The sequence below is a fragment of the Colius striatus genome, chromosome 15 (assembly GCF_028858725.1).
Source record: "Colius striatus isolate bColStr4 chromosome 15, bColStr4.1.hap1, whole genome shotgun sequence".
NCBI lineage: Eukaryota > Metazoa > Chordata > Aves > Coliiformes > Coliidae > Colius > Colius striatus.
The window spans coordinates 7,610,512-7,637,866 of record NC_084773.1 but is presented as its reverse complement, the minus strand read 5'-3'; the positions used below and the strand labels follow the sequence as shown (position 1 = coordinate 7,637,866).

Genomic DNA, 27,355 nt, shown 5'->3' with positions numbered 1-27,355 from the left:
TGAATACCAAAAGCAGCTTTGCCCCTCACCACAGGGGTCAGGCTGGGTGAGGGATTCCACCTCTGCTCTGCTGCAGCTTTGGGAAACCACCACAAGCAGTGGAAGGGTATCGCTTGCTGGGAAACAGAAGTAAGTACTGAAGCACTTGCAACTGCTCAGTGAATGTGATCACAGCTGTATCAAAAATGGTATTTCTGATTCAGGCTGCCAGCCACTGGGCCAAGAGCCCAGAGTGAGGAATACAGACACCAGGATACAGGGAGCTTAGAAAACTGCCTTTATTCTATTAGTTGTTGGAAAAATGAAAATACAGAAAGAGTTTAGTTGGCTGCAGAACAGCAAGAAGTTCACAGGTTAGGAGTCTGATCACTACACGGTAACCAAACTTACACAAAAAGTCTCCTTTGTTTTTTTAAAGTTTTGAAACTGGGTCCAGCAATGAACTTAAGGCAACTGAACAGTTCAGAAGCTTGGAGTGCGAGCAGGCTCTGTTCTCATCCCTACGGCACGGGAAAAGCTCCTCCTGGGTGTGCAGACCACTCCAGTCACTCACATGGGTCAGACTCTTACAAATGAACAGGGGAAGAGGATCAGCTGCTTTCCATCGGACTTTATTTTCAAATACAGTTTCTTAAAAAACCCAGAACACCTTAACGCAGAGGTTACAAGTAACAGTATTAGGAAATCCAATTATACAAAAAATACTACATCTAAGCTGGGGTAAATAGATTTATTTTTGGTAACATACATTTAAACTGGCACTAATTACACAGTAACTAAAAGGTAACTAACATGAAACCACAGAACCCTCACTTTTCCTTAGCTGAACGGGACTTGGTCATTTCAGAGTGATCACATTTTCAAACTAACGTGTTTTTACACCACTGAGCCACGACAATCAGACCTTCCTAAATGTGATAGCACTGAAGCTACGCTTGGTTCCGCTTACAGCCACGTAACTGTTGTACTCAATTAGAATAGGACGTTAGTTATAAAGTAGTTACAGACCAATCCTCTGTGTTGATAGCTTTTTCTCTTTCTAGAGAGAAGAAAGGAGATAGAGAATTGTCTTCAATTAGCGCCTGGCATATCCTGTGAGTGCAGAAAAGGTTTGTTAGAGGAATGTTGAGGTTAACCTTGGGTGCACAGATGAATTTGATGCAGATTGTTATAAAAATCATGGTTGGCTTCTAAATACTGGTAGCAAGATGACTCAATTTTTAAATCTCTTAAGTAAATTATAGATAATGAAAAAGGCCAGTAATCATACACTAAGATTAATAAACAGCACTTCAAAATTACTCAAGTGCAGGGTGCTGCTTTGGCCATCTTCTTCTGGCCACACTTTATAAGAGAAGGCACCCGGACTTTTTCTTGCCACGCCGGGCTTGCAAAGCAGCTCTAGTGGCCATTTCAAAAACCTCCCTCACACCGTCTTTGGTCTTTGCCGAGCACTCCATGTACCCGAATGCACCGATGCGGTTTGCCATGTCTCGGCCTTCCTCGGGCTTGACGGGCTCCTGCAACAGCACAAAAGCAAGAGGTGAGCACAGGCCCGGGCTGCCCCTGCCCACCCAGCATCCCCACAAAGGCAAAGGCACTCCTGGAGTGAATGCACATGGGTAATTGGTTAGTTAATAATTAACTGCTCTCCCGAGAGCGATCATAAAATCGTAAAAGTCCTTCTTTTGCCAGGAGGGAGCAGCCCCCTCAGTCTGGATGGGTCAGACAGCGTGTGTGGATCATGCCAATGCTCAGCACACCATTGCTCTCCTCATGCCTCTGAGCTCCAAGGACACAAGACCCTTTGAAACTGGAGCAAATGATCGCTTATTTCAGAGCAAATATTTATGCAACTGTCTGCCACTCTTGTAATAAAAGCCTGCAAAGAAATCCTCAAATTAATGTCTTGTTTGGTCTTTGCATTAAAAATATTATGCAACAGGAGCAAGAATTCCAGGACAGAGCAGAGTGACTGCAGTCCCATACTCCAGCTGGCACTTTCAGACATGATCTGAAAATGAAACCTAGTGATGGGCTCAGGAATGTTGTCACCTCAAAACACCTCCCAATAGAACTGTTTCCTTTCACATCCCAAACATATAAAATGCAGGAGCAACTTGGGGTGCACATGCACTTGATGTGCTGATGTCTCCTACCTCAACGATCCAGTTCTCCAGTGTGGTGGGCAGCCGACTGTCAGCAACCCAACATAACCACCAGCACTGTTGAGAACACCTCTTGCTAAAAAAACAAATCTCCCACCATGAACGAAGAACCACTCCATTAAAGGTAACAAACTTCCTGTTTTCTGCCATGAGTGGGTGTCTGTTCCGCAGCCCAGGGGAAGCTGTCAGGGAGCTGTGGGTGCCCTTTCAATGCCCGCTACAACCACTCTGCCCCATCTGCATTTACTGTGAGAGGATCAGAAAGGAACCTGCCTGCTTCATTTTGGCCAGCTCTCGTCTTGTGTGCTCGTCATTCCTCAGGTCCTTCTTGTTTCCTACCAAGATGATAGGCACGTTGGGGCAGAAATGCTTCACCTCCGGGGTCCACTTCTCTGGGATGTTTTCTGAAATAAATAAATGGAAGTATGACTCTACTGAAGCCCATTTCTGGGGACAGTTTTATTTTAAAGCTTTTACCTGCTGCCTGAGTGGTTTCACTTGCTAATCTACACTGATGCCCTTCTTTCTACTCTGAGTTTGGGAAGCAAATAGACCTGTTCAGGTTTTACCAAAAGAAGATGAGCCCTTCTATGGCAATTTTAAGGCTGAAGGCCACCTAAACTGGTGGCTTCTCTCCACGTCTCAGCAGCTGCTTGACATGGGTTAACATAAGGTACTTCAGAGAATAGCATCCAGAATTCTGAAGTAGAGAGTTATGGTGTATCTTGCTTCAAGAGAAACGTTTTATTTATCCCCAGAAGCTAAAGATGGACACAATCCAGAGCACACATTTTACATCATGCCTTCCTTTTAAAAAGCATCACCAAGCAACCACTCCAAACTCTCACAGTACTGTAGCAGAAACATTGTTCTCTACACTAAATTACAGGTGTGCAGAAACAAAGACTGTGTGAAGTCATGTGCAGATTTGCCACTTCTCCCTATCTGCAGCAAATGAATGTGCACTCACAGACAAGAACTTTTCCCTCCTAACACGGTTATAGCCCTTACAGAGCTACAAATGGGAGTCTTGAGGGCTTTTGAAAGCAAAACCTTAATAAATTCAATATAGCAGGAAGAGATGAACAGCCCAAACTATTCAGCTTTGCTTTCAGACATCTGAGATTCACCAGTGGGTGTACCTGCAGGCTACATAACCTCTTTTTATCTCCACAAAACTCCATTCAGCTTTTGAAGAGACATTCACCATTTTGGTGTTGTTTCTTGCTTGAAAGAACAACTTAAAAGTGTTTTGAAGCCAGTTTTTGCCCTACAGCCAAACCAGCAATTCTGCAGCTGCCTCTAGATACTGCAGCCCTGAAGGGCTGCCAAGCAGCTCACTGCTCCCAGGAACATGGGCACCTTCGTACTGCTGAGCAGGAAGGAAGGGAAAAATAGCCAAGATAAGACTTGGCTTAATTAAACTCCTGTCTTCCTGTCTCCAGGATTTGGTAACACATCTTGTGCCCAGGGCTGTCAGCAGTCAGGAGTGGCACATGCAGCAGAAGTGAGCAAAGCTCAGACCTTGGACATAGCTATTAGCAGCTATGGGCACAACCACAGCACTGCTGGCAACTAACCTCAAACGGGTTTGGAGGGAGACAAAGACAAGGAAAGATGTCTCAAAACACAGGACCAGGTGGAAGTGATGAAGAGAGAGACTGAGGTTTCCCCCATGTCAAGCTGTCATTGATTTTTCTAAAAAGACACTGTCATACCCACCTGTCTGTATTTATTTAGGAGACTACATTGGATAGATGGAGTAATTATCATTTTAAAGGGACAGAAATCGAAGTTTCAGAGACATTGAGTCTTAGAAATAAGAGCATCTCTATCATCTGCTCCTTATCTTCTTCAAAAACATCTTTGTCAGATCAAATATCTGATTTATAAATCAAATCAGTGACGATTTCAGTCTTGGACTCCACAGAGAAGAGATTCCCATCTAATACATGGAGTTTGAAATGTATGATTTGGAGCTCAGAAATAATACATCAGGCAATTCTTCTCTTTTCTCCATCACAAGCACTGGAGAGCAGACAGAGGACAAACTCCCATCCTCTGGCTGATCTCTCCTGAATAAAAGGAGGCAACACTGGAAGGGGTGAAACCACAAAGCTAGCGTTCCTCTTGAAAGGGCAGGTCAGTTACTCTCTTTTCCTGAATATAGTGTGGTTCTGAGTGTGTAAGAACCTACAATTTTCAATACCACTACTACTACTAACACAACCTGGTGTGGGCCATGCCACTTGGTGGGCACCTTACGTGTTCCAGGGCTCCCAGACACAGGAGAGTGCAGCTGCAGCCCTCCTGCTTGCTTGGCAGCAGCCAAGGCAGCACATGCTGCCAAGCTGGGGGTGCTGCTCTGGGCCAGGGAGCTGCCCTCACTGCTAAGTGTGGCTCAGATTATGCAGCAGAATCCTGGGTAAACACTGTGTGCTGCTGAGGCTTTCAAAATGCCACTCAGTGTTCTGGGAAACAGAGTCCTTTAAGATCTTAATGTCTGACAACTGCCCCTTCAAAACTAGTATGTACTTTACAACTAGGAATGCTCTCAATCATTACAGCACATGAAAATATATTATACAGTACAACTTCCAAGGGGAATAAAGAGGCACAGAGAAGCGGTTCAAATTCAATTAGTGAACTACTTACCTAAACTATCAGGACTATCAATTGAAAAACACATAAGTATAACATCAGTGTCTGGATAAGAAAGCGGTCTAAGTCGGTCATAGTCTTCTTGTCCTGCTGTATCCCACAAAGCCAACTCAACCTGCAGAAGGAAGATAAGGCAGTTAGCCAGATCACCAGGGAAGTTTCAATTCAGAAGCCAGTAACTCAAGAGAAGTGGGAAAAAAATTTCAGTCAACACCATTTAAAAATAAGAGACTGCAGGACAAACTGCTTTGATGGGAAAACTACTAAAAATCAATTTATTGCAGCTTGTGAAACTTTTCTTTATATTCATGACCACTGACAATTCTCTGAAAGGACATAAAAGCCACCAGCAGAAAAGCAAGACTGAAGAACCAAAGGGATTAGTCTCCAAAGGGCTGGGAATCTCTCTGGTAAGTATTGCAGAAATGCCAGTTTTTAGTGAACTCTCTTTAAGCATATACTTTTTAGGATTATGCACAATTTTCAATCAATTTACAGCTGAAACCTGTAGTGACCAACAAATGTCAAGATTTTACTTATTTGTGAACAAATTCATTAAAAGTCCATCACAGCAGAAATTTGTGCTTGCAATTTGCTTTGAAATAAACTTGCTCAGTGTGTAAAGCTTCTTGTCCCTAAGAACTGAATAAAGTAGCTAAAGTTCTCAATATATCTACTTAGGGTGGAGTTAGGGGAGAGCACCTCCATTAGGGCTGTTTAAAACTGCAGAAGAAATAGCAATGTTCAAATTAGGAGTTTTAAAATTTGCAATCAAGCTCTTAAGGTATACATTTGCTTGAGATTCTCTGAACAGTCTTGAGCACTGCTCTCCTACAAACTTTTGTAATCAGCTTTTCCGAAGACAAAGTGCTTGAGTAAAATCTCTCATCTCGTTACAAAAATTTCCCCAACAGAAAACACACTGCTCAGGCACTTGTTATTTACATGCTGGTTGCATACAGCTGATAGGGCATGACTCGCTGGCCACCTGTTCAGAGATGCAAAGATCCAGGCAGAAGCGAATAAGGAAGTTTGAATAGGCGATGAGAGAGAGAAATGGATATCATACATACTTTCAGCAATAGTCCTTAGAGTCTAAGATACAACATAGAAACTGGCACTTGGGGAGAAAACATGTTAAACTATTAGTCTAAAGTTACTTTTTTTTAAATCCATTTGTATCATGGGAGAGAAAAAGCTCTTTTTAGACTCAAAGAGTACGAACTATCATGACTAAAACCACGCACAATCCATGCCTTTAACAGTAGGAAATCAAATTTAACATAAAACCCAAATGAAAAGTTTTCAATCTGCATCTGAAGTAGAACTTACTGAAGGGTGTTCTGGCTGTACCTGAACACAGAGCAAAGGCACATGTTGCAGCAAGGCGCAAAACAGGGAAGCTCAGTACTGTCAGCACTAAAACCTTTCATGTGCTTGACGTGAGGACCTGTGGCACTGAGACCAACAACGTGTGGTTACATACTGCAGGGGTGCCAAGAAAGGACTGAAAATAGGTGCAAAGTTTCTGTTTTGTGCACTTCTGGGGGTATTTTGGAAAGAGACAATTTGATATGTCACACACTACCTTGCATGACATAAATCAGAAGGCAACCTGTCTGGCACTCAAGAGAGCAGGCTTCTGAAAACAGCCCCCTGGAGCAGGTGTCTGGCACATTTCCTTGTCTGGCAAACAGAAGGACTCTAAGGTCACACAGACTGAAAACTGATTTTCAAAATATTTAAAACTCAAATGAAACATTTTAATGATTAATTTACTGAAGTACAAACTGCAAATGAAGCTCGGTGAGCTCTGAGTACTCTTGGCTGCTAAGAATTGTGTTCCTTCAGACAAGCAGGGCAGATGCTGCTGATGTGCACTACATAAATCAAACCCCTTTGAAGCTTATCAGTCACCTGTTCTGGAGATGATCCTGCACTCTTGCCAGGAGTAAGTATGAAAAGAAGATTCTCTCCAGGAACTAGTCTTTGTGAATCACAATACCAGGTCCTTACTGAAACAGGGGACTTTACTCACCACTCCATTCCAAAGGCTAGCAGCCCTGTGCCCTCAGCAGGTAAGCATGTCTTTGAATTGCTGTCTCTACCACCTACGGCAACAACTCACTTGGGAAAACCACATGGCTTTTAGAATCTCAACTTGTGTAAGGTTAGAAATAGGTTGCTGAACAGATGTTGGATATCAGCAGGTTCTAGCAAGGTCAATGTGGTGTGTGTGTCGTCCCCCCCGCCCCACAGGAGCCTGCTTAATATTTTAAAACATATTTACAACACAAGCCCCAAGCACGAGCTCTCCACGCTACTCAGAGTTAAGTGCAGCCCATCTGGGTTGTTACAGAAGTGTTCACATACCTGCTTTCCATCCACTTCGATATCTGCTACATAATTTTCAAAGACGGTGGGAACATACACTTCAGGGAACTGGTCTTTGCTAAATACAATCAGCAGACAGGTCTTTCCACAGGCACCATCACCCACTATAACCAGCTTTTTTCGAATGGCTGCCATAGCTGAAAAATAAAATGACAACTTATTAGTTCTTCTGCTACAGCCTTTAACTGAGATGATAATAATCAACCATTAAGTTTTCAGTTAATAAAAACTTTAAAATTGTTTCTACGTCTCTATTAGACACATAGACAGGTACCTGGAATCATGTGAGTTCAAATACTCATCATTCCAAGAAAAACATTCCCCAGAACTTGCCAACTCACCGACTGGTGAGCCACTGGGTGGGGAAACAGAAAGGAGAAACCAGTCTGGTTTGGCATTTCTTGACCTTTTCTAAAGGCTGAGATAGGAACATCCAGAGACAGTGAGCGAGCAAGTGGCACTGTCCAAGAAGACCTCTGAACAGTGTCTTCTAGGTAATCAAATGAGAGATGCTTCTGTTCCAGGATAGCAACATTTTCTTATTAGGCTGAGTTGTCTTAACGATGAAGTGTTGGCCAGCTGGACCGAGGAGCACCTGCTCCCATGTCAGAGCACCAACAGAGGACTTCGAGTGTGTTCCTCAAATTACAACCACCACACTGCAAAGGCATCCCACTCCTCAATCCACTTTCCTGGATGTCACTGTTACCAGCTTAACAGAGCCTGCTATCAGCTTACACTAAGCAAACAAGGGACACCACTGTGATGCTCTGCTGTTCAATGTATTGACCTCTACCAGGACCATATGAATCCATGGCTTGCTCACACGCAACTTTGGCCTCAAAAAGAGAGTGTGAGAGCTTGAAAAGGCTTAATGAAAGCCTAGAGTCAGCGTGGGACTGAAGGCAATCATTGTGTTGGATTTGTCAAATCCCTACAAAGTCACAAGTGGCCCAAATAGTATGGACAGGGATTGGCTGCTCATCATTGCTTCCCACAAACAAATGCAAGGGGGGGAGGTGATACAAAGAAAGCAGAAAAGGACTCAAGCCCACCAGAAGGCAACAAGCCTTGGGAACTCCAGCAAACGGATGTTACGGACACAATAAATTTACACAGGCCTAAAGATGACTGGGCAAGTACATGGGAGAAGCTCCCTATGTGAGTTAGAGAATGCAGGAACCACATCTGCCTTAGAAAATTTCCACAGTAAAAAGTACTTTGAGGCTGACAGAGGGTACTTTGGGCAGCACTATATATGTGCCTGCTCTCTCTTTTCCCTAGGCATTTATTTGTGACCGACCACTGCAGGAGCAAGCCAGAGATTTAGGGAGTGACTTGGTTACAAGGGACTGGAATGAGGGCAGAACTATAACTACTTTCTTCTCCATAACATAAGGCACTCCAGGGGAAGCTGCTTAGTCATCCCACGAAGCTTCCTGGAACTGGAGCAAACAGCAATGCCACCATAATACCTACCACTGCATGACCAAAATACCAGAGACGGAGCACCCTTGTGAGTTATCTTTAGGCATGACAATCCCAGCACAGAATGAGGGTGACTAGGGCTGCTGGCAATGAGAAAAAGGCTCCGAGAAATAAAGGACATGGCAAAAGCATTTTCTCATTTCCATCTCTGCACTTGCCTTATGAAATTACGTAAAAAGGTAAAATGAACCACCTACTATAAGCAACCTTTAGTACTATTAGGTGGTGAAGAAGCAGTGGATGTTAGAGGTTCTGTACTTCTGCTACAGGTGCAAAGAGAGAATGACCATTTCAGCCCATCATACAGATGAGCTCAAGGACTTGTAGAGCACAGCTTTGCCAGACACAACTGCCCAAGTAAAAACTATCTCTAAAATGAGCTTCTTTCAACTTGTGAATACATATGTACATACATTTATTTACCTTAGGGGTTTGGGGGTATTTTTACATTTGTGGAAGGCTTAAAATGATCGAAGCTTTAAAAAGGTTTCCTTTCAGCGGTTTCAGATGGTTTTGAATACTCTCTAGCAATAGTAATATTGGATTTTTACAGAACTGGAAATCATCTGTGCTATGTACCAAGTCAAGATCAGCTACCTGCAAGTTCTACCTACTGTCAGCTTTTTTTAATCCACCCTTCAAAATTGTAATGCTGAGTCCTTCAAAATCTCTGGAGCTGTACATGCCTCTGCTCCACAATATATACTATGAGAAAAATTTCCCCAACGTGTACCCTCAACCTTCTTTCATTTAATGTAAGCCCATTATTGTTTATCCTATTTGTCATGGGCATGGCAGAACAGATGATTCCTTTTCCCTAGTGCAGTTGGGAATATATGCCTTCATTTAGCCTTCTCTTCAGGCAAAACAATTCCAATTTATTCAAGTCTTCCCTGTAAATCACATTTCCTGGACTTTCCTGTTGGTCCCTTCTGGGCACAGTCCAACTGGCAGAAATGTAACAAAGCATGGAGCCCAAAAGCTGAATTTCACCCAGGGCTTTACCAACATTAACTGGAGCTGAAGGACTATTTTATTGATCTTGAAGGATATACTGTTGATTAAACACCATACTGGTAGCCTACGTCTTGTCTTCCCCATCCTGCCCAGAAGACTGTATGATACATTCAGCTTTTAATTCATGCTAAATCCCAGGTCTTTTTTCATTAGGACTGCTACATAGCAAATCAGCCTCTATTCACACAGCTAAATATTCTACTATCATGTTCCTATTTATCCTTCCTCTGATTGATGCTTTATTTTACCTTCAGGTTCTAGTTCTGTCCTCCAGCTTAATGATAGCCTCTCTCAGATGCAAGTTTAATAATAATGATGTCAGGTAGTTATGTAGGTCATTGATGAAACCACACTGGAGACAAACTAGGTGGAGGACAGGTTGTAATAATCTGTCCTTCCTCAGTATCCTCCTCCTCCCTTCTGTGCTAGCAGCTGGAGCTCTGGCTCTTGATCACTTGTGTTACCTGCAATAGCATCTAGGATAGGCGACCTTTCTGGCATCACCTATGGATAACTGTCTTGTTCTGTGGATGATCTCATTCTTTATCTTCGTCCAAATACTTCCATTGCTTTAGATTTTTTTTAAGCATTCTGTTCCAGTTTAATCTCATTTTATGCTTTGGCCCTCTACATACCTATGCCTAAGGTCTACAAGAAAACAGCAATTCTGTGCAAAAGCAATCACCATTTAATGCAGTGCTTTCTATGAACCCTAAGAAAATAAGAAGCCTCAACCATCTATCTTTTCTTGATGACCTATGGCACTCATATTTTTCACTGAAGTTTCACCCTCCAGAGCATCACCATAGGAGCATTCCCTCTGCATTATGTCCTTGGAATGAAAGTGTTACACAAAATTCAATTCAAGATGCAAAGAGTACCACTTACTTGAAGCTTTCATTTGCCTCTGAAACCCTAGGAGTTGCTCTGCATTTGCTTACCTCAGATGATCCCCTGGGCACACAGCAGAAGCTGTGGATAATTTGTTTATGGACCTCAAACAATTTTTAGAAATATCTCAGATTATAAATGCAGGGTAGCCAGAGATGCCTCAGGATGTCAGATTTGGTCACTGAATAGTCCCCTCCATCAATCTCAGAAGGAAGTCAAACACCACAACTGCCTGTTTCTTCTACCGGTTACAAGCTTTACAGCTTTATGGTACTTGAAGTTTCTTCTCTGCCAGTGAGGTTGAACCCTTACTCACTGCAAGAACAATACACTTCACTTCTATTCAATCTGGAGATGATCAAGGATGGAACTGTGCTGCTGGGCCTTCACTCAGCTTTCTTCTCATGACAGACTCGTCTGAATCGCTGATGCTGTCCACACATATGGAGATGGTTCTCATGGTGTCACATGTCCAAAACCCCCATGTTTGTTCTTCAGATGCTAGCAGGTATCTGGCCACTGCAACAGCATTCTGTAATCCATGCACTAAGCACATTTACAATAATAATTTCCTAATTTAGAGGATTCTGTGTACAGATCAGCAGTTTTTAGTTAAATATTTTTAGTTAAAATACATACATTCTGATCCAGTGGGCAGCTATAAGAGATTCCCAGGTCTGTCAAACACTCAGAAAAGCAAAATCTCTCTAATGTAACAGAGGAAAAAAAAAAAAAAAAAAAAAAAAAAATTGCTTAGAATGGAGCTACATTTTAGTGGTGAAAATCACAAGGACAACAATAATAGCATTCACAGCAGTTAGGTGTTCATGCTCTGGTTTTCTTAAGTATTCTGAAGCCCAGAAACACATCAAATTTGGACCAGGAGCATGTTTTGACAGGAATCCAAAAGCACTTTGCTAGCCTAAAAAGTTTTAAGGTGCACAGTACTTAACATTACATGCAAGTTAGTATTTGCTGCAGTACAGTCTGGCACCAGCAAGCATGTGTCTACCATTAAAGGTAAAAACCCCTACACTTGAACTACCTAAGAGGATATTACATATAGACCAAATCCAAGGTACTGCTATCTCACTGTAACTGAACACAAGTACTACACATTCATCCTTTTATGCAATGCATGGTGCAGGGAGAGACTCATAAATCCACAAGGCTGCTGGAACAGCATCACCAACAATGCACACAGACCACCGAGCAAGAAACAGCCTATCCCAAATAGTGTCACAGAATGGTTGAAGTGAGCTTCTAGGGGAATGTGTCATCTTCTGCAGCAAGATGACAGATCTGCAATTTGTCCTACTCTTAAATGAACCACTCCTCCTATCTTTGCATTTACAGGATTCTTAAAACCAGCTAGTCTGCTAGACTCAAAGTAGAAACTCTCACAACATGACTCAAGTGACTCACTTAAATGGAAGAGATTCGATTATGACATTTCCCCAACCTAGGCCAGTGCCTTTCACAGGTATTACAAGAGCTTTAGACATCATTTACTCAATCCCACTAACATCACAGGAGGTTACAACACAAGGAGCTCCTGTTTGCTAAGAGTTGCCACACTAATATCCTTGTTACATGAGGTTGCTCTGTGCAGTGACGCTCCAAGACTCATGCAGCATAAAGCCCTGCTTGTTAAGAGAATCCAGCAAATGCTCCAGAAGAATGAGAAATAGGGAAGGTATTTTTTCCTCATATTTTAAAAGTACACCTCCCCAAGTATTATTATTTACTGCAATGGAATTTGCCTCTTCAGCATGCTATTTATTTTTCCAAGGATCAACATTTCCAGTGCCTCCTCTCTTGCAAATCCCAAGGCCACACAGCACGAGTGAGCACTGTGAACATGCTGCTGACATTTCAAAGTTGGATAAACTGGTAGGAAACATTGCAGGTTTGTTTGTCTCATTCTGGATCTCATCTTGGAGAAAGAAAGAAGGTGGAAGAAACAGCCCTTTACCATCACATAGGTATCCTGACTAGATTTCGTTTCAGTTATCACTGAACTGCTATCAACTTTATGTTGTCTGTTATGCCACATGGGTAGATGCCTTGCATAATGCAGAGTTTTGTCAAACAAGATCTGGATTACTGCACATGTTAGCAAGAACTCAGCAGAAGCAGTTCATCAGAACCATCAACAAAGTTCTTGATGCTGAGAGAGAAATATCCTTTAAATTCTTTCCCACCTGATCTTGAAGTCCTTAAAATGTTGTAAAGAAAGAAAAGACTTCTTTGCTGCCAACTCCTCAACACTCAGTACTGAAACAGTTTGCTATTGAGGGAATTACACCCTACCTCTCTCCCCTCTTCATTCAGTCAGCTCTGCCCTGGGCCAGCAGAAGGAACACAAGTAAGGCTGAGAGACTAGAAGATGAAACCCTACTCAAGCATCCCCCAGCCCGACCAGTCAAGCCCTGCCCTCTACCTACCACAGAAGAGAACTGCCTCTGTCCCAGGACCTGAATTTACTCTTAAAATATGCTCACTTTTGTTCAAGTTTGAGGGGGAAGAGGAACGACTTTCCCCAAAGACTCCAGTGATGAAGAAGACATAGATTGAGCAGTTTTCTTCTGCATGTTTAGCAAAGTCTGGCATCAGAACTGAGAACCAGCAAAACAGTTTGGAGCAGAAAGCAGATCTGCCCAAAAGCAAATAGGTCTGGCTTTTAGGTAAGCTGCACATAGCCAGTGAAGAAACTGAGACTGAATACAGAATGTTTGGGTGGGGGAAATGGTCCAAAGACCAGGAGGCAGGCAAATAGGCCAGGAGAAGGATGGCAGAAGGAGGTAATTGCTCAAATCCAACCTCCTTCTGGAGCAGAATCCAGACTTCCTTCGTCTCCCAGCTGTTTAATTGCTCACAGGAGGTAAGCATCTCAACCCTCTTCTCCCTTGAAGTCCCAAGGGAAAATGTCAGCAACTATACATTTTGGGTTTTTTTTCCCCCTCTGCTATGTTTTTCATTAGTGAAAGTATGTATAAACAAATGTCAGAAACATTGCAGTGTGCTGTTGAAATGCTACTCGTGCTACCTTAAATCAGCTCCTTTTGAGCAGATATAAGCCTCTATAAGAATGTTCTGAAGTAAAGGAAACTATGACCCCAATTTACCTTTTACAGAAGCTGCAAAATGGGGAGCAAACAGCCATGGGACTGCAATAAGAGTAAGAAAAAAAGTCAAGTGTTATTGGGGTAGAAATAATAGTTCTTTTACAACCTATTGGAATACAACTGCTAAACCCATGGATTCGGTCACCACTACAAAGACAGACACACAGCTTATTTCAATAATTGAAATTAACTTAATTCTGTGCAAATTTGGCTGTGGACCCTGCATTCATACACTGACAAGCCACATTATTTAAAGTATTGCTAAGAAGGTCTTTGGAAAACAACTATATTTATATTCCTTACAGCATCCAGCACATAAAGCAGTTTGACAGTCCTGCAAAATAGACCTGTTTCCAACTACAGCACTACGTGGGTGCAGCTGGTAAGAAAAAGCTGGGGTATCTGCTGGGGTTTTTATTTTTTGGAGGGTTACATATGAAATTTAACACTTGGAAACAATCCCAGAGCTGGCAAAGCACAGGGCAGGCTACTGACTTCACACATTAAATGTAACCCACACTCAAATAGAAATTATTGTTGTAAGATTGAAGTTCAACTGAAAAAGTGACACAGGTCAGCACAGTATCCAATGTGATCTAGGTACTTCAGGAAGGTCCTCGGACAGGCTGAGCATTCAGCTTTCTGCTAGCAGTTTAATCAGACTAACCATGCTCAAGTCTAGCAAGTTTTACTAGTTTGGTAAAAGTGCTTTACGAACATAGCTGTACATTTCCAGAGCCATCTTGAAATTGGAGGTCCCAGATTATCAGGTCCCAGATAACTCCACAAATAACCAGCTCAAGCCTCTTTGTACCACATCACCACAACTGGGAGCTTAAATGCATTAGGACTTAACAGCATTGGTTCAGTGCCAGCCCTGGTGAACCCTTAACAACTAATGAATTTTATACAGTCATAGTTATTCAAAAGTACAAATTTGGTGTTGAATAGGCACAGGTATACAATGTATGTCAGTTAAGCATAGTGTGTTGTTTATGCTGCCTCTAGGATGGCTGAGATAGGGCAGGAGATACTTCATCCAGCATAAAGTGCAAAGTGTTTGAGGAAACTTGAATCTGCAGTCAGTACTAGATCCATGTTGTGTGTCATGTGGACATTGTATGCCTAATCTGAGATATCATGTGAAGCCTCAAAGCTGGATTCATCCTATCAAATTACAGCCTTTGCCCTTGCTTTCCTCTTCAGGATAAATCCTGTATGATAACATGCAATTCATCTGAATCTCAGAGAAGAAAATTGCTTTGGATTGTGATGAATTTTCTTGATTTCTAACCACCATAAGAAGGAGCAAAACATTTTGCTTTGCCGTCCCTTTCCCGTACAGCCCACGTGCCCATGCTTTACAGGAATGATGCCTCAGCAAGATCAAACACTCCCAGGAACACACCAACTATCTCTTGTAAAATGCCCAAGTTGTGATCTGTGCAACTCACTACACCCAGTGCTGTGTCCACAGCAGCTGCAGCACAGATGCTGACCAGGGCCAACTTGTTCCTGCAGTTAAACTTATTTTCCCTACATGTAGAGAGCCAGACTGGCTTGGGATTTAGGTGGCTCCACCTCAGCATCTGGCATTCTGGATCAGCTGAGTGGATTTCTAGAGGAAAGGAGAAGAGGAAAAAGGAACGAGAAACTTCCCCCTCCAAGGTCTCCAGCCTCCAATCATTTTCAGCTCAGGAACTTCATAGGTCAGATGTGGTTCTCATGAGTTTGGTAATTTCAAACAGATTTCTCTTTCATGAGCTTGTCCAGACTCCCCTTGAACCCATGTAAACTTCCAGTGGTCACAATATCCTGTTGGAGGGAGTTCCCACTGCTTAATTACACATTGTGTGTAAAGTCACTTCCTTCAAATTCAAGATTTCCCTACTAGTTTCTCTTACTGCTGCCTAACTCTGAAATGGAGACACCAGTTTACCTTGCTCATGTACCTTCTTTCTGCTATTCACATAACAGACGTTCCAGACTGAAGCATTCTAGCATACAGTTGGGTTTGGGTTTTATTACCTTTATACCTTTGACAGTAGCAACTGGCTGGTCTATTGGCTAGCTGCACCTTAGCATGAGGAGCAGCAAAGTGGCAGAGGTGTCACAGTGAAGTGTTTCAGCTGAAGGGCCCTTGGAAGCCCAGCAGCACAGCACTGTGCACCTTCCCACCCCTCATTATCCATCGCAGCCCCAAACACACCAGGGCTGCTGCAAACAGGCCCCAAGAGCTGGAGCCCTGTGAGACATCTCATTTTGACATCAGTGTGCTGTTAGATCCACTCACAGGACACGGATGTGCTGTTAGATCCACTCATGCCATGACCACACCCTGAGCTGTGCTTCAAGCGCAAACAAGCTGCAGCTTGGTCCTTCCCCAGTCACATTTCATTCCTTTCATTAACTCAAGTATGGACTATCTTCACTCTAAAATAGGTGCTAACAGAGAACCCCCTACCATGCTGCTCACTCCAGTAGTTAGTTATGTTCTCTGCATTTCTTCTCATTTCTTCTGCAAACTTTCTTCACGCTTGTATTTTTTATTTCTTCCAGATGATTGATAAGAAAAACATCCCAAGAGCTAACTCCTTCATGTTCTTGCAAGACACAGATTCACTGGAGTCTCCACCTGCCTTTTAAAGCTGTCCTCTTTAAATTTAATACAAATTACATTGATTTTGTACTGGCTTAGTTTCTCACCGAAAATGATGTGTAATTACTGTCAAGTGCTAACTGAAGGCTAAGATGAACATCTATACTTAAGAAGCAAACTGAGACAATTAATACTAATTGTTTCTGTTTCCCCCATTCCAGGTTGAGTGACATTGCCTTAATTCTTTCCTGAAGGCTCTGTTACTTATTCCATGATTGTACCTGGGATTGATGTCTTAGTCTGATTGGATTATAATCATTAAGGTTGTCCTACTTCTCTTTATTATTACTGCATATTAGCATTCTTTCAAACTTCTGACATTGCTGTAGGATGTAAAGAGTTTTCTGGAAAACAAATAAATTACATAACCCCCCTCCATTCTCAGCCATGGGACCTTCAGAGCTGAGATTCATATCGAAGCAGAGGTGACTGTTACCAAGTCTGGTTGGATTAGGTGTGCAACACCATTCAACTTCCTTTTTTTTAATTTAAAGAGACAGTCAAACCACCTGATTAAAGGGAAGTTCCCTGTGTACAAATAAATAACAAGTGAAAGATTGGAAATGGACAGAAAGAAGTGCTCATCTCTCGCAGCAGACCAGCAGTGGAACCTGCACACCTCAACATTCCCAAATGACCTATAAAAGCAAGGAAAGATAGAAATACCACAAAATTTACTGATGATGCCAAGATGTTCACGAGCTTATTGTGATGAATTTCAGAACCTTAACAGCCTCTGTGCTTAAGCAATAAAACTTGATATAGATAAATGTGAAGTGATACACAAGGTAAAAACAGATTCAACTTCCTACATGAAATGATGGACTGGGAGCTGATGACTTCTACTCAAGGTGAATATTTTAGGGTTATTATAGTTAATTCCTTTAAAATACAAGTTCATGCTCTGAAGAGCTAACTGGGAAAAAAATGAAGAAATCAGAAATCATTAAGCTGAGGTAGGAAATCACAAGCACGCCTACATCACTCAACTTGGTGTGCAGTTGTGATCTTCCTCACGTCAAGGGACACTGAAGGAAATGGAAATGACTCAGAGTAGGGCAAAACAGATGATTAAACTATAGAACAGCATCCACATGAAGAACAATTAAAGCAGAACTAGAAAAAGGACAATCTGGAAGAGGTGTAACCAAGAAAGAACAACAGCTACAGTCACTTGTCTAAGATCCTAAGCAGCAGTGAGAAAAGCTGGGGCCTGAGCATTCGATCTTTGAAACCAGGACAAGGGCATATGGGATGAGCCAGGTTCAAAGCAAAGGCAGGCAGGCCTCACAGCAGGGCACACAGCAAGGCTGCCTTGTTTCTTAACACTTTTGAACTTTTTAGAACCATGACTTTTTAGTCACAAGTTTCTCTTTGAGCTTCCTTTTTGTCCCAGTTACTTTTCATACTTTTGAGCTTCTGTTTTGTGTTTTCTTCTTTCAGTTTCTCCTTTTCTCCTGTTTTATCTGTGAGGCTTTCTTGCATTGTTTTTAAGTGCAAACAAAACAGATGCCTTCATTTCCTTTCCAAGTCCGAACATTTAATTTGCTTTCAACACATGATTGGGGAAAAATTTCACAAAAGGAGGTTCCTGTAACATCTTTTTAAACTCTGTTTAAGCCAAAATTGTTAGGAACTAAAACAGCAATATGGACAAGCAAAACTCTCAGGCTTAACATTGTCACCATGCATCCTGTTTTGCAAACACCAAACTTAGCAAGGTCCTCCTGGTTCACTAAAGTTTTCTTTGTTCTTGATAATCTGCAAAGTTCACCCCCTTACTGTTCACCTCCCTATTTCTATAAAATGAGTACATTAACAGCATTTCAGAACTCAAGGAAGAAATTAATTCCAGCATTCTCCCCTGCCTTACTCTACTGTGGAAGGCAAAGCTGGGACCATAGAGGCAGAGAATTGCATTCTGTCCCCAGGATCAGCACCTGCCATTGCCCTCCTTCCACCCTCACTTAACCTTCTTGTTACTTTGCCTCTACTGACTAGATCTTTGTTATCTGTAGGTATAATGACTTACGAGAGCACTTCTCTTATGCAATACTGAGTCCCAAGATTACTTGGCACAAAATGAGATTAGGGCTTAATATTGAGGTAATTATAGTAGATCTGTGGATTTCCACTTCTGTGCAATCTGCAAAATGCTTTGCATTTGTGCCAGTTTTGTTCTTGGTATTTGCCCAGACATCTCCAGTATGTCAAATGGGATATGGGACACCCAATGAGGCAGGTTCTGCTTGGGCGAGATGGCTCTGCCTACAGCACCCACCACTGCCCCATAGCTAGCAGCAGGAGTATGTCTGCACAAGAGAAACCAACAATAGCTCTTCAAAGAGACATCTTTTTATATCCATAGCTGACACTCTCAACTGTGTTCCTCCTCCTGTCACATGACATCTGTTGGGATTGCACTGGCTCATATCAAACACCCATCAGGTCCAGCACTCTGACACACGCAAGTATCTCAAGTGGCTAAGACATGCTAAAAGCAGGAACAAATGTACCTCTGAAGGTGTATTTTCTCAGTTTCCAGCTCGGGAGGGTTTTTTTAATCTTTGTGCTCAACAGCCCATTTGATAGCATTTTCTTCTGTGATTTCATCTGTTTGATTCTGAAGCCACATAAATTGTTGTCATTCAAAGCACTTTGCAGTGCTGCATTCTGCAGTCTCAGTATAGAGACTGCATAATCTGTGGGAGAGGCACCATCGCTTCTGGTCTAGACTAGACTGTGCTCACTCGTATCTTTGCTAAGAGGAAGGGTTCAAATCTTAATAAGAATCCCATGTATGGAATCCATTCCTGTCCCTGATCATTCTTCTGAGCCTCTTCTTTGCTTTTCCAGTTGCACTGTATCTCAAAATCCATTTTTCTTCATACAAACCCATAGTCACCAGTGTGCTCTGAGCTAAGAGCCATGATGCTATCCTCTGTTTTCTTTATTCCCTTCCTTAAAGCCCCTCACATAGTTCACACAGTCACTGCTGAATGTTAAACTCCCATTTTCGCAGTTATGCAAGCTCTGCCTCATAAGTAGCAATAACTTTCACCCCATCAGCACATAAACAAAGGTGTTTTTTTCCCCCACCAACTTTGTATTTATCTGGAACAAATTTCATTTGACATTTTACTGCCCATAATTTAGTGTCAGAAGGATGAGCTGCAACTCTTCCTAGTCAGCTTGTATTTCCTTCCCTTACAAGGATCTTTCTCGACAGATCATTTATGAATATACTGAACAGTACAGGTGTAACACAGATCCCTAGTCTTTTCTTCTCCCAAATTTTCAAAAATTCAAAAACCGCAGCAGATTTAAGTGACGCTGTTTCCTTTGCAAAAGCCACATTGACTTGCTCCCACCAAGTTGTTGGTCCATCTGGTCAATTTTTTATTTTGCTGTTTGTTGTTAAAAAGGCATTGAACTCTGTGGTATTCTGCTGAACTATCTTTAAGAACTGCTATCATGTAAGTCATCTACGTCTCTGGCTTCTAAGGTATTAAGTGAGAAGTTACGTAGCATAATTAATAATTTGGCCATTTCAGGCCTGAGTTTCCTTTGGGACCCTTGGGCAAGCACCATCTGGTCTTGGCATTCCGTAACTATATTTATCACTTTGCTCTATAAACTTCTTTGCTGACTGTCGTGGTTTGGCCCAGCTAGCACAACAGCACCACGACAGTTTCTCGCTCGATGCCCCCATTCACCCCCACCCTCGTTAAGATGGCGGAGGACCCAGTGAAATGGGAGTAAAAAGATAAGCAAGATTGTTGTGGATTGAGACAAGGGCAGGGAGGGCTCACTGCCAATTATGGTTCTGGGCAAAACAGACTCCAGTACTCGACTTAGAGAGGAAAGTAGGAAAGTTTATTCTACAAGAAACAGAACAGAATAAAAGCAAAAAGGGAGTAGGATGATGAGAAAATTACAACCAGCACTTTAAGATCTCCCTCCCCCATCCCTCCTTTCTTCCCGGGCCCAGCTCACTGCTCCCGATATCTCTACCTCCTCCCCCCGCAACAGCTCAGGGGGGCAGGGAGTGGGGGATGTAGTCAGTCTCTCACAGATGGGCTTTGCCGCTTCTGTCTTCTCAGATGAGGATGACTCCTGGCATTCTTCCCCTGCTCCAACACGGGGTTCCTCCCCCGGAACACAGTCCTTAACAAACTTCTCTGGTGTGGGTTGTTCCCAGCAGCTGCGGCTTCTGCCGATACAGGTTCCCTCACACGGGACACAGTCCTTGGTGAATATCTCTGACGTGGATTCTTCACCGCGGTTGCAGTTTCTGCAGTTGTAAGGTCCCTCTCTCGGGACAAGGCCTCCTCCGGCCATAGTGATAAAGGGCTCCTCCTTCGGGACAAGGCCTCCTCCGGCCAAAATCACTGTCCCTGGCTCGGGGCCTTTAATGAAGTGAATCGCTGCCCCTGGTCCGGGGTCAGCTTTAGCAAAATGAGTTTCTGCCCCTGATGCGGGCTCATTATCAGAATGAGTCTGTACCGCTGATGCGGGGTCTTTAAAGAAATGAAAATAAATCTCAGCTTCACCAGTTCTCTCCATAGAATGCAGGGGAGTCTCTGCTACAGTACACCTCCTCCCTTTCATCACTGACCTTGGAGTCCGCATGGTTGTTTCTCTCACCGTTCCTACTCCTTGCACCACCACCAGCCAGAAGAAGAGAAAAAGGGGCAGAAGAAAGAAGGAAGATGGAGGAAGACACCTCCCCTTCCGGCTTCTTCTTAAAAAGTGATCGTGGAGGCGTCTAATTGGCTCAGCCCCAGAAGTGGGTCTGGCTCTGAGCTGGGGAGAGTTGTGAGCAACTTCTTGCAGGAGCCATCTTTGCAGCCCCTTCCCCCTTACCAGAAAAGGCTGTCATGTCAAACCATGACATTCCACCCCTCGCCTTCACGAATTGCTTTTTAAGGAGGTGTTAATAATCCACCCCTCGTCCCTTCACCAAAGGTAGAACCACTTAAAACCTCAATAGTCAGCAGTACAGTTCATGTTTTGCCCGTTACCACTCCCAATTAGTATCCTTGTCTCAAATTTAATCTGTAATGCTCCAAGTCCCACAGACTCGGGGCCCCACGTTGGGCGCCAATAATGTCGTGGTTTGGCCCAGCTAGCACAACAGCACCACGACAGTTTCTCGCTCGATGCCCCCATTCACCCCCACCCTCGTTAAGATGGCGGAGGACCCAGTGAAATGGGAGTAAAAAGATAAGCAAGATTGTTGTGGATTGAGACAAGGGCAGGGAGGGCTCACTGCCAATTATGGTTCTGGGCAAAACAGACTCCAGTACTCGACTTAGAGAGGAAAGTAGGAAAGTTTATTCTACAAGAAACAGAACAGAATAAAAGCAAAAAGGGAGTAGGATGATGAGAAAATTACAACCAGCACTTTAAGATCTCCCTCCCCCATCCCTCCTTTCTTCCCGGGCCCAGCTCACTGCTCCCGATATCTCTACCTCCTCCCCCCGCAACAGCTCAGGGGGGCAGGGAGTGGGGGATGTAGTCAGTCTCTCACAGATGGGCTTTGCCGCTTCTGTCTTCTCAGATGAGGATGACTCCTGGCATTCTTCCCCTGCTCCAACACGGGGTTCCTCCCCCGGAACACAGTCCTTAACAAACTTCTCTGGTGTGGGTTGTTCCCAGCAGCTGCGGCTTCTGCCGATACAGGTTCCCTCACACGGGACACAGTCCTTGGTGAATATCTCTGACGTGGATTCTTCACCGCGGTTGCAGTTTCTGCAGTTGTAAGGTCCCTCTCTCGGGACAAGGCCTCCTCCGGCCATAGTGATAAAGGGCTCCTCCTTCGGGACAAGGCCTCCTCCGGCCAAAATCACTGTCCCTGGCTCGGGGCCTTTAATGAAGTGAATCGCTGCCCCTGGTCCGGGGTCAGCTTTAGCAAAATGAGTTTCTGCCCCTGATGCGGGCTCATTATCAGAATGAGTCTGTACCGCTGATGCGGGGTCTTTAAAGAAATGAAAATAAATCTCAGCTTCACCAGTTCTCTCCATAGAATGCAGGGGAGTCTCTGCTACAGTACACCTCCTCCCTTTCATCACTGACCTTGGAGTCCGCATGGTTGTTTCTCTCACCGTTCCTACTCCTTGCACCACCACCAGCCAGAAGAAGAGAAAAAGGGGCAGAAGAAAGAAGGAAGATGGAGGAAGACACCTCCCCTTCCGGCTTCTTCTTAAAAAGTGATCGTGGAGGCGTCTAATTGGCTCAGCCCCAGAAGTGGGTCTGGCTCTGAGCTGGGGAGAGTTGTGAGCAACTTCTTGCAGGAGCCATCTTTGCAGCCCCTTCCCCCTTACCAGAAAAGGCTGTCATGTCAAACCATGACACTGACACTTCAAGCAGACACAGATCTGCCAATGAGTCCTGTTCCCCACAAAGAGAATTTCTGGCACAGGAACCTCTTTGGACTCCTTCATAGCAAACAGGAATGCACATCAGTCATTTAACTTTCTATCACATAGATCTTTCACTTCTTCACCATTTATTGTCCCCCTCAGACTCCAGCACCTTTCTTGCTTCTGATATACTTGGATAAGATTTTTTTTTTTGGCTATTAGTATGATGCTGCTCAGAGTCTTTCTGGTAGGTCCTTATATTTTTCATTTGACTTGCCAGAGTTCACGTTCTTATTTACTTTTCTGGTCAACTTCATGACTTGAACTTTCTCAAGGCCGTAGTCTTAATTCCAATACTTTCTTTATCCCAAACTGCATGCTTATTCTCATCTGTCAACATTCCACCATATAATTTAAAATCTTCCCAACAACACTTTCAATTTCAAGCACAGAGCTTAGTTCTCCTGTGGTTTACATGGAACCCAGCCTTTCCAAACAGCTTTTGGACTGAAGTTCAAAAAATGAGCCAATTCACTTTGTCACTACGAAGCGAAGATTCTACTGTAAGACAGTCACCTCATCTCACACTATTTCAACAGAGCAGAGAGAAGGTGAAGAATAAAGAGTCTCCAGGTGTAAAATACAAGAAAATCAAAATGTTATCAAAGAATGTAAACAGAGATAGCTGGTACTTGGAGAGCTGTTAGTTCTTGCAAACCACTGACACATGCAAAGACAACCTTCCTTAAAACTGTGAAAATGGCATCACTTTGTACGCATCCATGCATGGAAATGTGACAGTTCAATCAGTGAGGGTCAGATGAGACAAAACTACTTGCTGTTGCAAAGCACCACTAATTAACTGAGCAAAGAGAATGAATTCAGCCTCGTTTCTGATAAAAAAAAGTAATTTACAAAAAGCAAACAAAATCCCACACCTGTCAGAGCTTGAGGAAAGAAAGACCTTGTACTCATTGTGGGTGTACTGCCCAATTTTACTCAGTATACTAGTGACTCTCCATCTGTTCCTTCTACTAGAGGCCTTGGTCAGGAAGGCTGGTCAGACAGTGAACCTTGTTCTGATTAGTTTAATTAGATGATTCATGTAGGAAGGACTGCCTGTTGGTTGTGTGTACACAACAGTGGATGGCATGTATCTTAATTAAGAAGTGGTCTATGGATACCTTCGTTTTTTTACTGTTGCAAATGCCTCTAAGTGAAAACATTGTGATAGAAAAAGATCAGAAGAGAGGACAGACAGATCAAGAGTTGCTGTACCAATTCCAATGATGCTTTTGGCAGCTTTTATTCACAGTTCAGAATGAGGTGAGAATGAAGATCATGTCAAGGCCAGAAAGCACCCAGACACCTAACAGTGGTGTAAGACAGCTTAAAGCAATGATAACTTAACTAGTGTACTGGAGAGAGTCTTTGGGATATCTGTGCTTATTTTTGAGATGATCCTTAAAGAAGTAAGGAACTACCTCTTTCTACTTACTTTTTACTACCTACTTATACAGTGCACAGTGTTGCAGGACATTCAGGTGTGTGCATTTGCACAGCTGTAATCCCTGGGAATGAAGGTAAACTGCTAATCTGGTGCATTTATTTTGCAAGGCACTGCTCTATATGAAGAGGTTTCACCTTTATTACTTCTTTACTACGACAGACTCATCACAGATCAATTTAAGATCTAAAGGGCGTGCTGGCTGGCCTTTACTGACATGCTGACTTCCTCAAACTCACTGATTAAACTTTTCCTCCACATCAGTTAAACTGCGTTTGAGCAGTACACGAGCATTTAAATGGATGTGGAATAATGCACGAGCCAGATAAGCGCTTTATAAAAGGCAAAAGATAGTGTCTGAGTGGACATTGGAAAGAACCTAATGATATGACAACAGCAGGGAATAAAAAGATAAAGAGAGATCAAATGAGAAGATACAATAGGCTAATGAGAAGGCAGTAGTCAAGGTCAGAGATGTCTGAGGAGCTGACCATAGAAATAGTGTAAAGAAAAGTCAAAAGGGTACAGGGCAATGTAAAGATGTTGAGAGGAAAAATATAAGTGTAAAAAGTAGGAATAACATGAGTTACCCTTAAATAAACGAAGAAACATGATCATATTTCTAAGCCCCTCGAAACGATCAAATTGTTTTAATTTGGAATTTGCTTATCTGAAGAGCCATCGCTAGCCCTACATCCTGGTGGCAGTTAAGATCATTTAGGATGTTTTTACTGTCAATTCCTGGCTCAGAGAGCTCCCCGCCTCTGGCGCTCAACTGCTGTGGCACTCGGCCAGAGTGAGAGCTTGGTGAGCTAGGAGGGATAGCAGAGGAGTTGCTCCACTTAGCTCTGTAACTGAATTTCTTTTGCCCCTCACATGTTCATTTATGTCTTGGGAAACTATTTAATACATGGGGCGGGTATTCTAATGTTAAATGACACAAACTGCCCACTAAAATTAATTCATGTCAGGCATTTATGCTGAATATACTGTGAAGCATTCCAGAGAACCAATTAAAACAAAATAAGGCTAATGGCAATTTTTCTTTTTTTAAACATGCAACCTTGGTCCAAATCAGAGCCAGAATTAGTTTACAGATTTTAAACAGAAATGCCAGTGACGTGTGGCCAGAGACCTGGGTAAAGCCAGACCAAGGCAGGAGGAAGGCACACAGATGCATTAGAAGAGCCTTCAACAGAAAGTAAGTATTTTCACAAATAATCTTTTCAGAAAGGGAGAGACTTTGTACTTCCCTGCTGGAAAAAAAAATCCTGAAATAAAACCACTGGAAAATCTAATACTTCGAGTCACAAGCAACATCTAGAATAAGTAAAACTTATTTTTGAGATTTCTGATACAAAAAGAGGGTTTTAAGGGTTTGCTTTTAGAGATGTGCTGTTTTATAATCAAACAGCCATCAGAACTGTTGCTTTGTCTAAGTTCTGGGGGGGGGGGAAATGGCAACAACAAACATAACATTCCCTAGGTAGGTCTTAGGATTTATTTGTCTCCAATCCTGCATCACATACAGGACGAGCGGGTGGGAACCACTGCTCATGAAGGGCTCCCTGCCACAAACAGGTGAACCATACAGGGAGAGAAACAAAAGCTGGATATGAGGCATCAACTAAAAACAAACAAACTCCCATTCCAGACACCTCACAGAATCAGACTTAAAGAGATATCAAAATAGTGAAGGCATTATCTGTGTGAGGACAATACTTTGCCCCGGCTCTGTAATAACTTTAACTCTGTATTTTGGGTTTTTTTGTGGTTTTTTTTTTTGCCTTTAGACCCAAACACAGCTGAAATAATCTCGAGGTTCTTCTCATCCTTAACGGAAGAGACTTCCCGGCAAAGAAGGTGTAGGTGGCATGTAACTTTAAGCTAGGTCATTTTTAGTCTAAGGGCCACACGGAGACGATCACACTAACAGTCCGTTTTAAATCAAACCCGAGCTCTTGGCTGCACACTGCCCGCGTGCCCCCGGCCTGCGGCGACTACGGCAAGAGAAAAGAGAAAAAAACCCAAATAAAAAGTTGGCGGTACCACTCCGAAAGGCGATTTCTGCCCTTCACTAAAAGTTTAAACACCAACTAAACCCGGGAAGTGCTTCTGCAAGTGCTTCTGTCCCCGGCCAGGCCCCGCGCAGCCGGCGGGACCCACGGGGGGCTCTCGGGGGGGACCCGCGTGTGCAGGCGCGGCCCGGCCGCGGCCCCGGCGCACCCCCGCGGCCCGGCCCCGCGCTCCGGCGTGGCGGCGCCTCCCGCGCGCCCGACTGACGTCACCACAACAAGCTGCCAGTCAGCCGGGTCACCCCCACCGCCCGGTGCCCACTCGTGTCACACCCCACGGCGGGGCGGGGGGAGGCGGCTGGGGGTGCGAGCGCCGCCTCCTCCGCGCGCCCGCGGTCAGAGCTGGCGGGAGCTGAGTCTCCCCGCCGCGACCCGGGCGCCTCGGGCCGGGCGAGGTGCGGGCGGCTCCAGCAGGGGAGCCCCCTGGGCCGCGCCCCAGCCCGCCCGCCCCTCCCCCGCTCCCGCCGCCCGGAAAAGGCCCCGTTACCGGCCCCGGAAACTTGGGGGCTCTCAGAGGGGCGGCGGGGCCGCCGCATACACCCTCCCCTATTGTGCGCGCGATGCCGCCCGGTCGCGGCAGCGAGAAGCTCGGCCGGGTCCGTCCGCTCCCGCCCGCAGGCCGCGGCGCGGGCTCCCGGCGGGGGCGGGCGGGCGAGCCCCACCCGGCGGCGGCAGCGACAGCGGCGGCGCCACGAAGGGAGAGGGAAAGCCGCCGAGCCGTCCCCCTGCCCGTGCAGTGGAGAGCCCCCCCCCCGTACCTGCGGCCTGCGCTGGGTCTCGCTCCCGCCGCTTCCTGCTCCACAGGCCCGAGCTCGAGCAGCGGCGAACGGAAACGGGCGGGGCGGGGGCGTGCGCGCTCACCGGCCCGGCGCGACGCGGCGCTGCGCTCCCTCAGCCCGGCCCCACCCGGCCCCGCCCGCCGCCGGCTCGCGCGCGCGCGCGCGCCCGCCGCTCCTGCGGCCAATCAGCGCGGCCGGGCGCGGGGGCTGCCGGGAAGGGGCG

At 44.3% G+C, this 27,355-nt stretch overlaps 1 protein-coding gene and 1 long non-coding RNA gene across 3 annotated transcripts; one reads left to right on the top strand and one right to left on the bottom strand.

The window, feature by feature from the left end:
- Window positions 1-254: 254 nt before the first annotated feature.
- On the bottom strand, window positions 255-27,260 carry RHOA (ras homolog family member A). The gene is made up of 5 exons (XM_062008065.1): window positions 27,112-27,260; window positions 7,203-7,360; window positions 4,824-4,944; window positions 2,442-2,572; window positions 255-1,520 (listed from the first exon to the last, which is right to left on the bottom strand). The coding sequence occupies exons 2-5, from the start codon at window positions 7,356-7,358 to the stop codon at window positions 1,347-1,349; spliced, it is 582 nt and encodes a 193-aa protein (XP_061864049.1). The 5' UTR covers window positions 7,359-7,360; window positions 27,112-27,260; the 3' UTR covers window positions 255-1,346.
- Window positions 4,931-25,461, top strand: LOC133626814 (uncharacterized). Of its 2 annotated transcripts, XR_009819778.1 has the most exons (5): window positions 4,931-5,239; window positions 6,681-6,907; window positions 14,053-14,129; window positions 16,307-17,257; window positions 25,357-25,461. It is a non-coding gene; the product is annotated as an uncharacterized LOC133626814 (long non-coding RNA). The 2 variants fall into 2 exon arrangements; XR_009819777.1 differs by lacking the exon at window positions 6,681-6,907.
- Window positions 27,261-27,355: the final 95 nt, after the last annotated feature.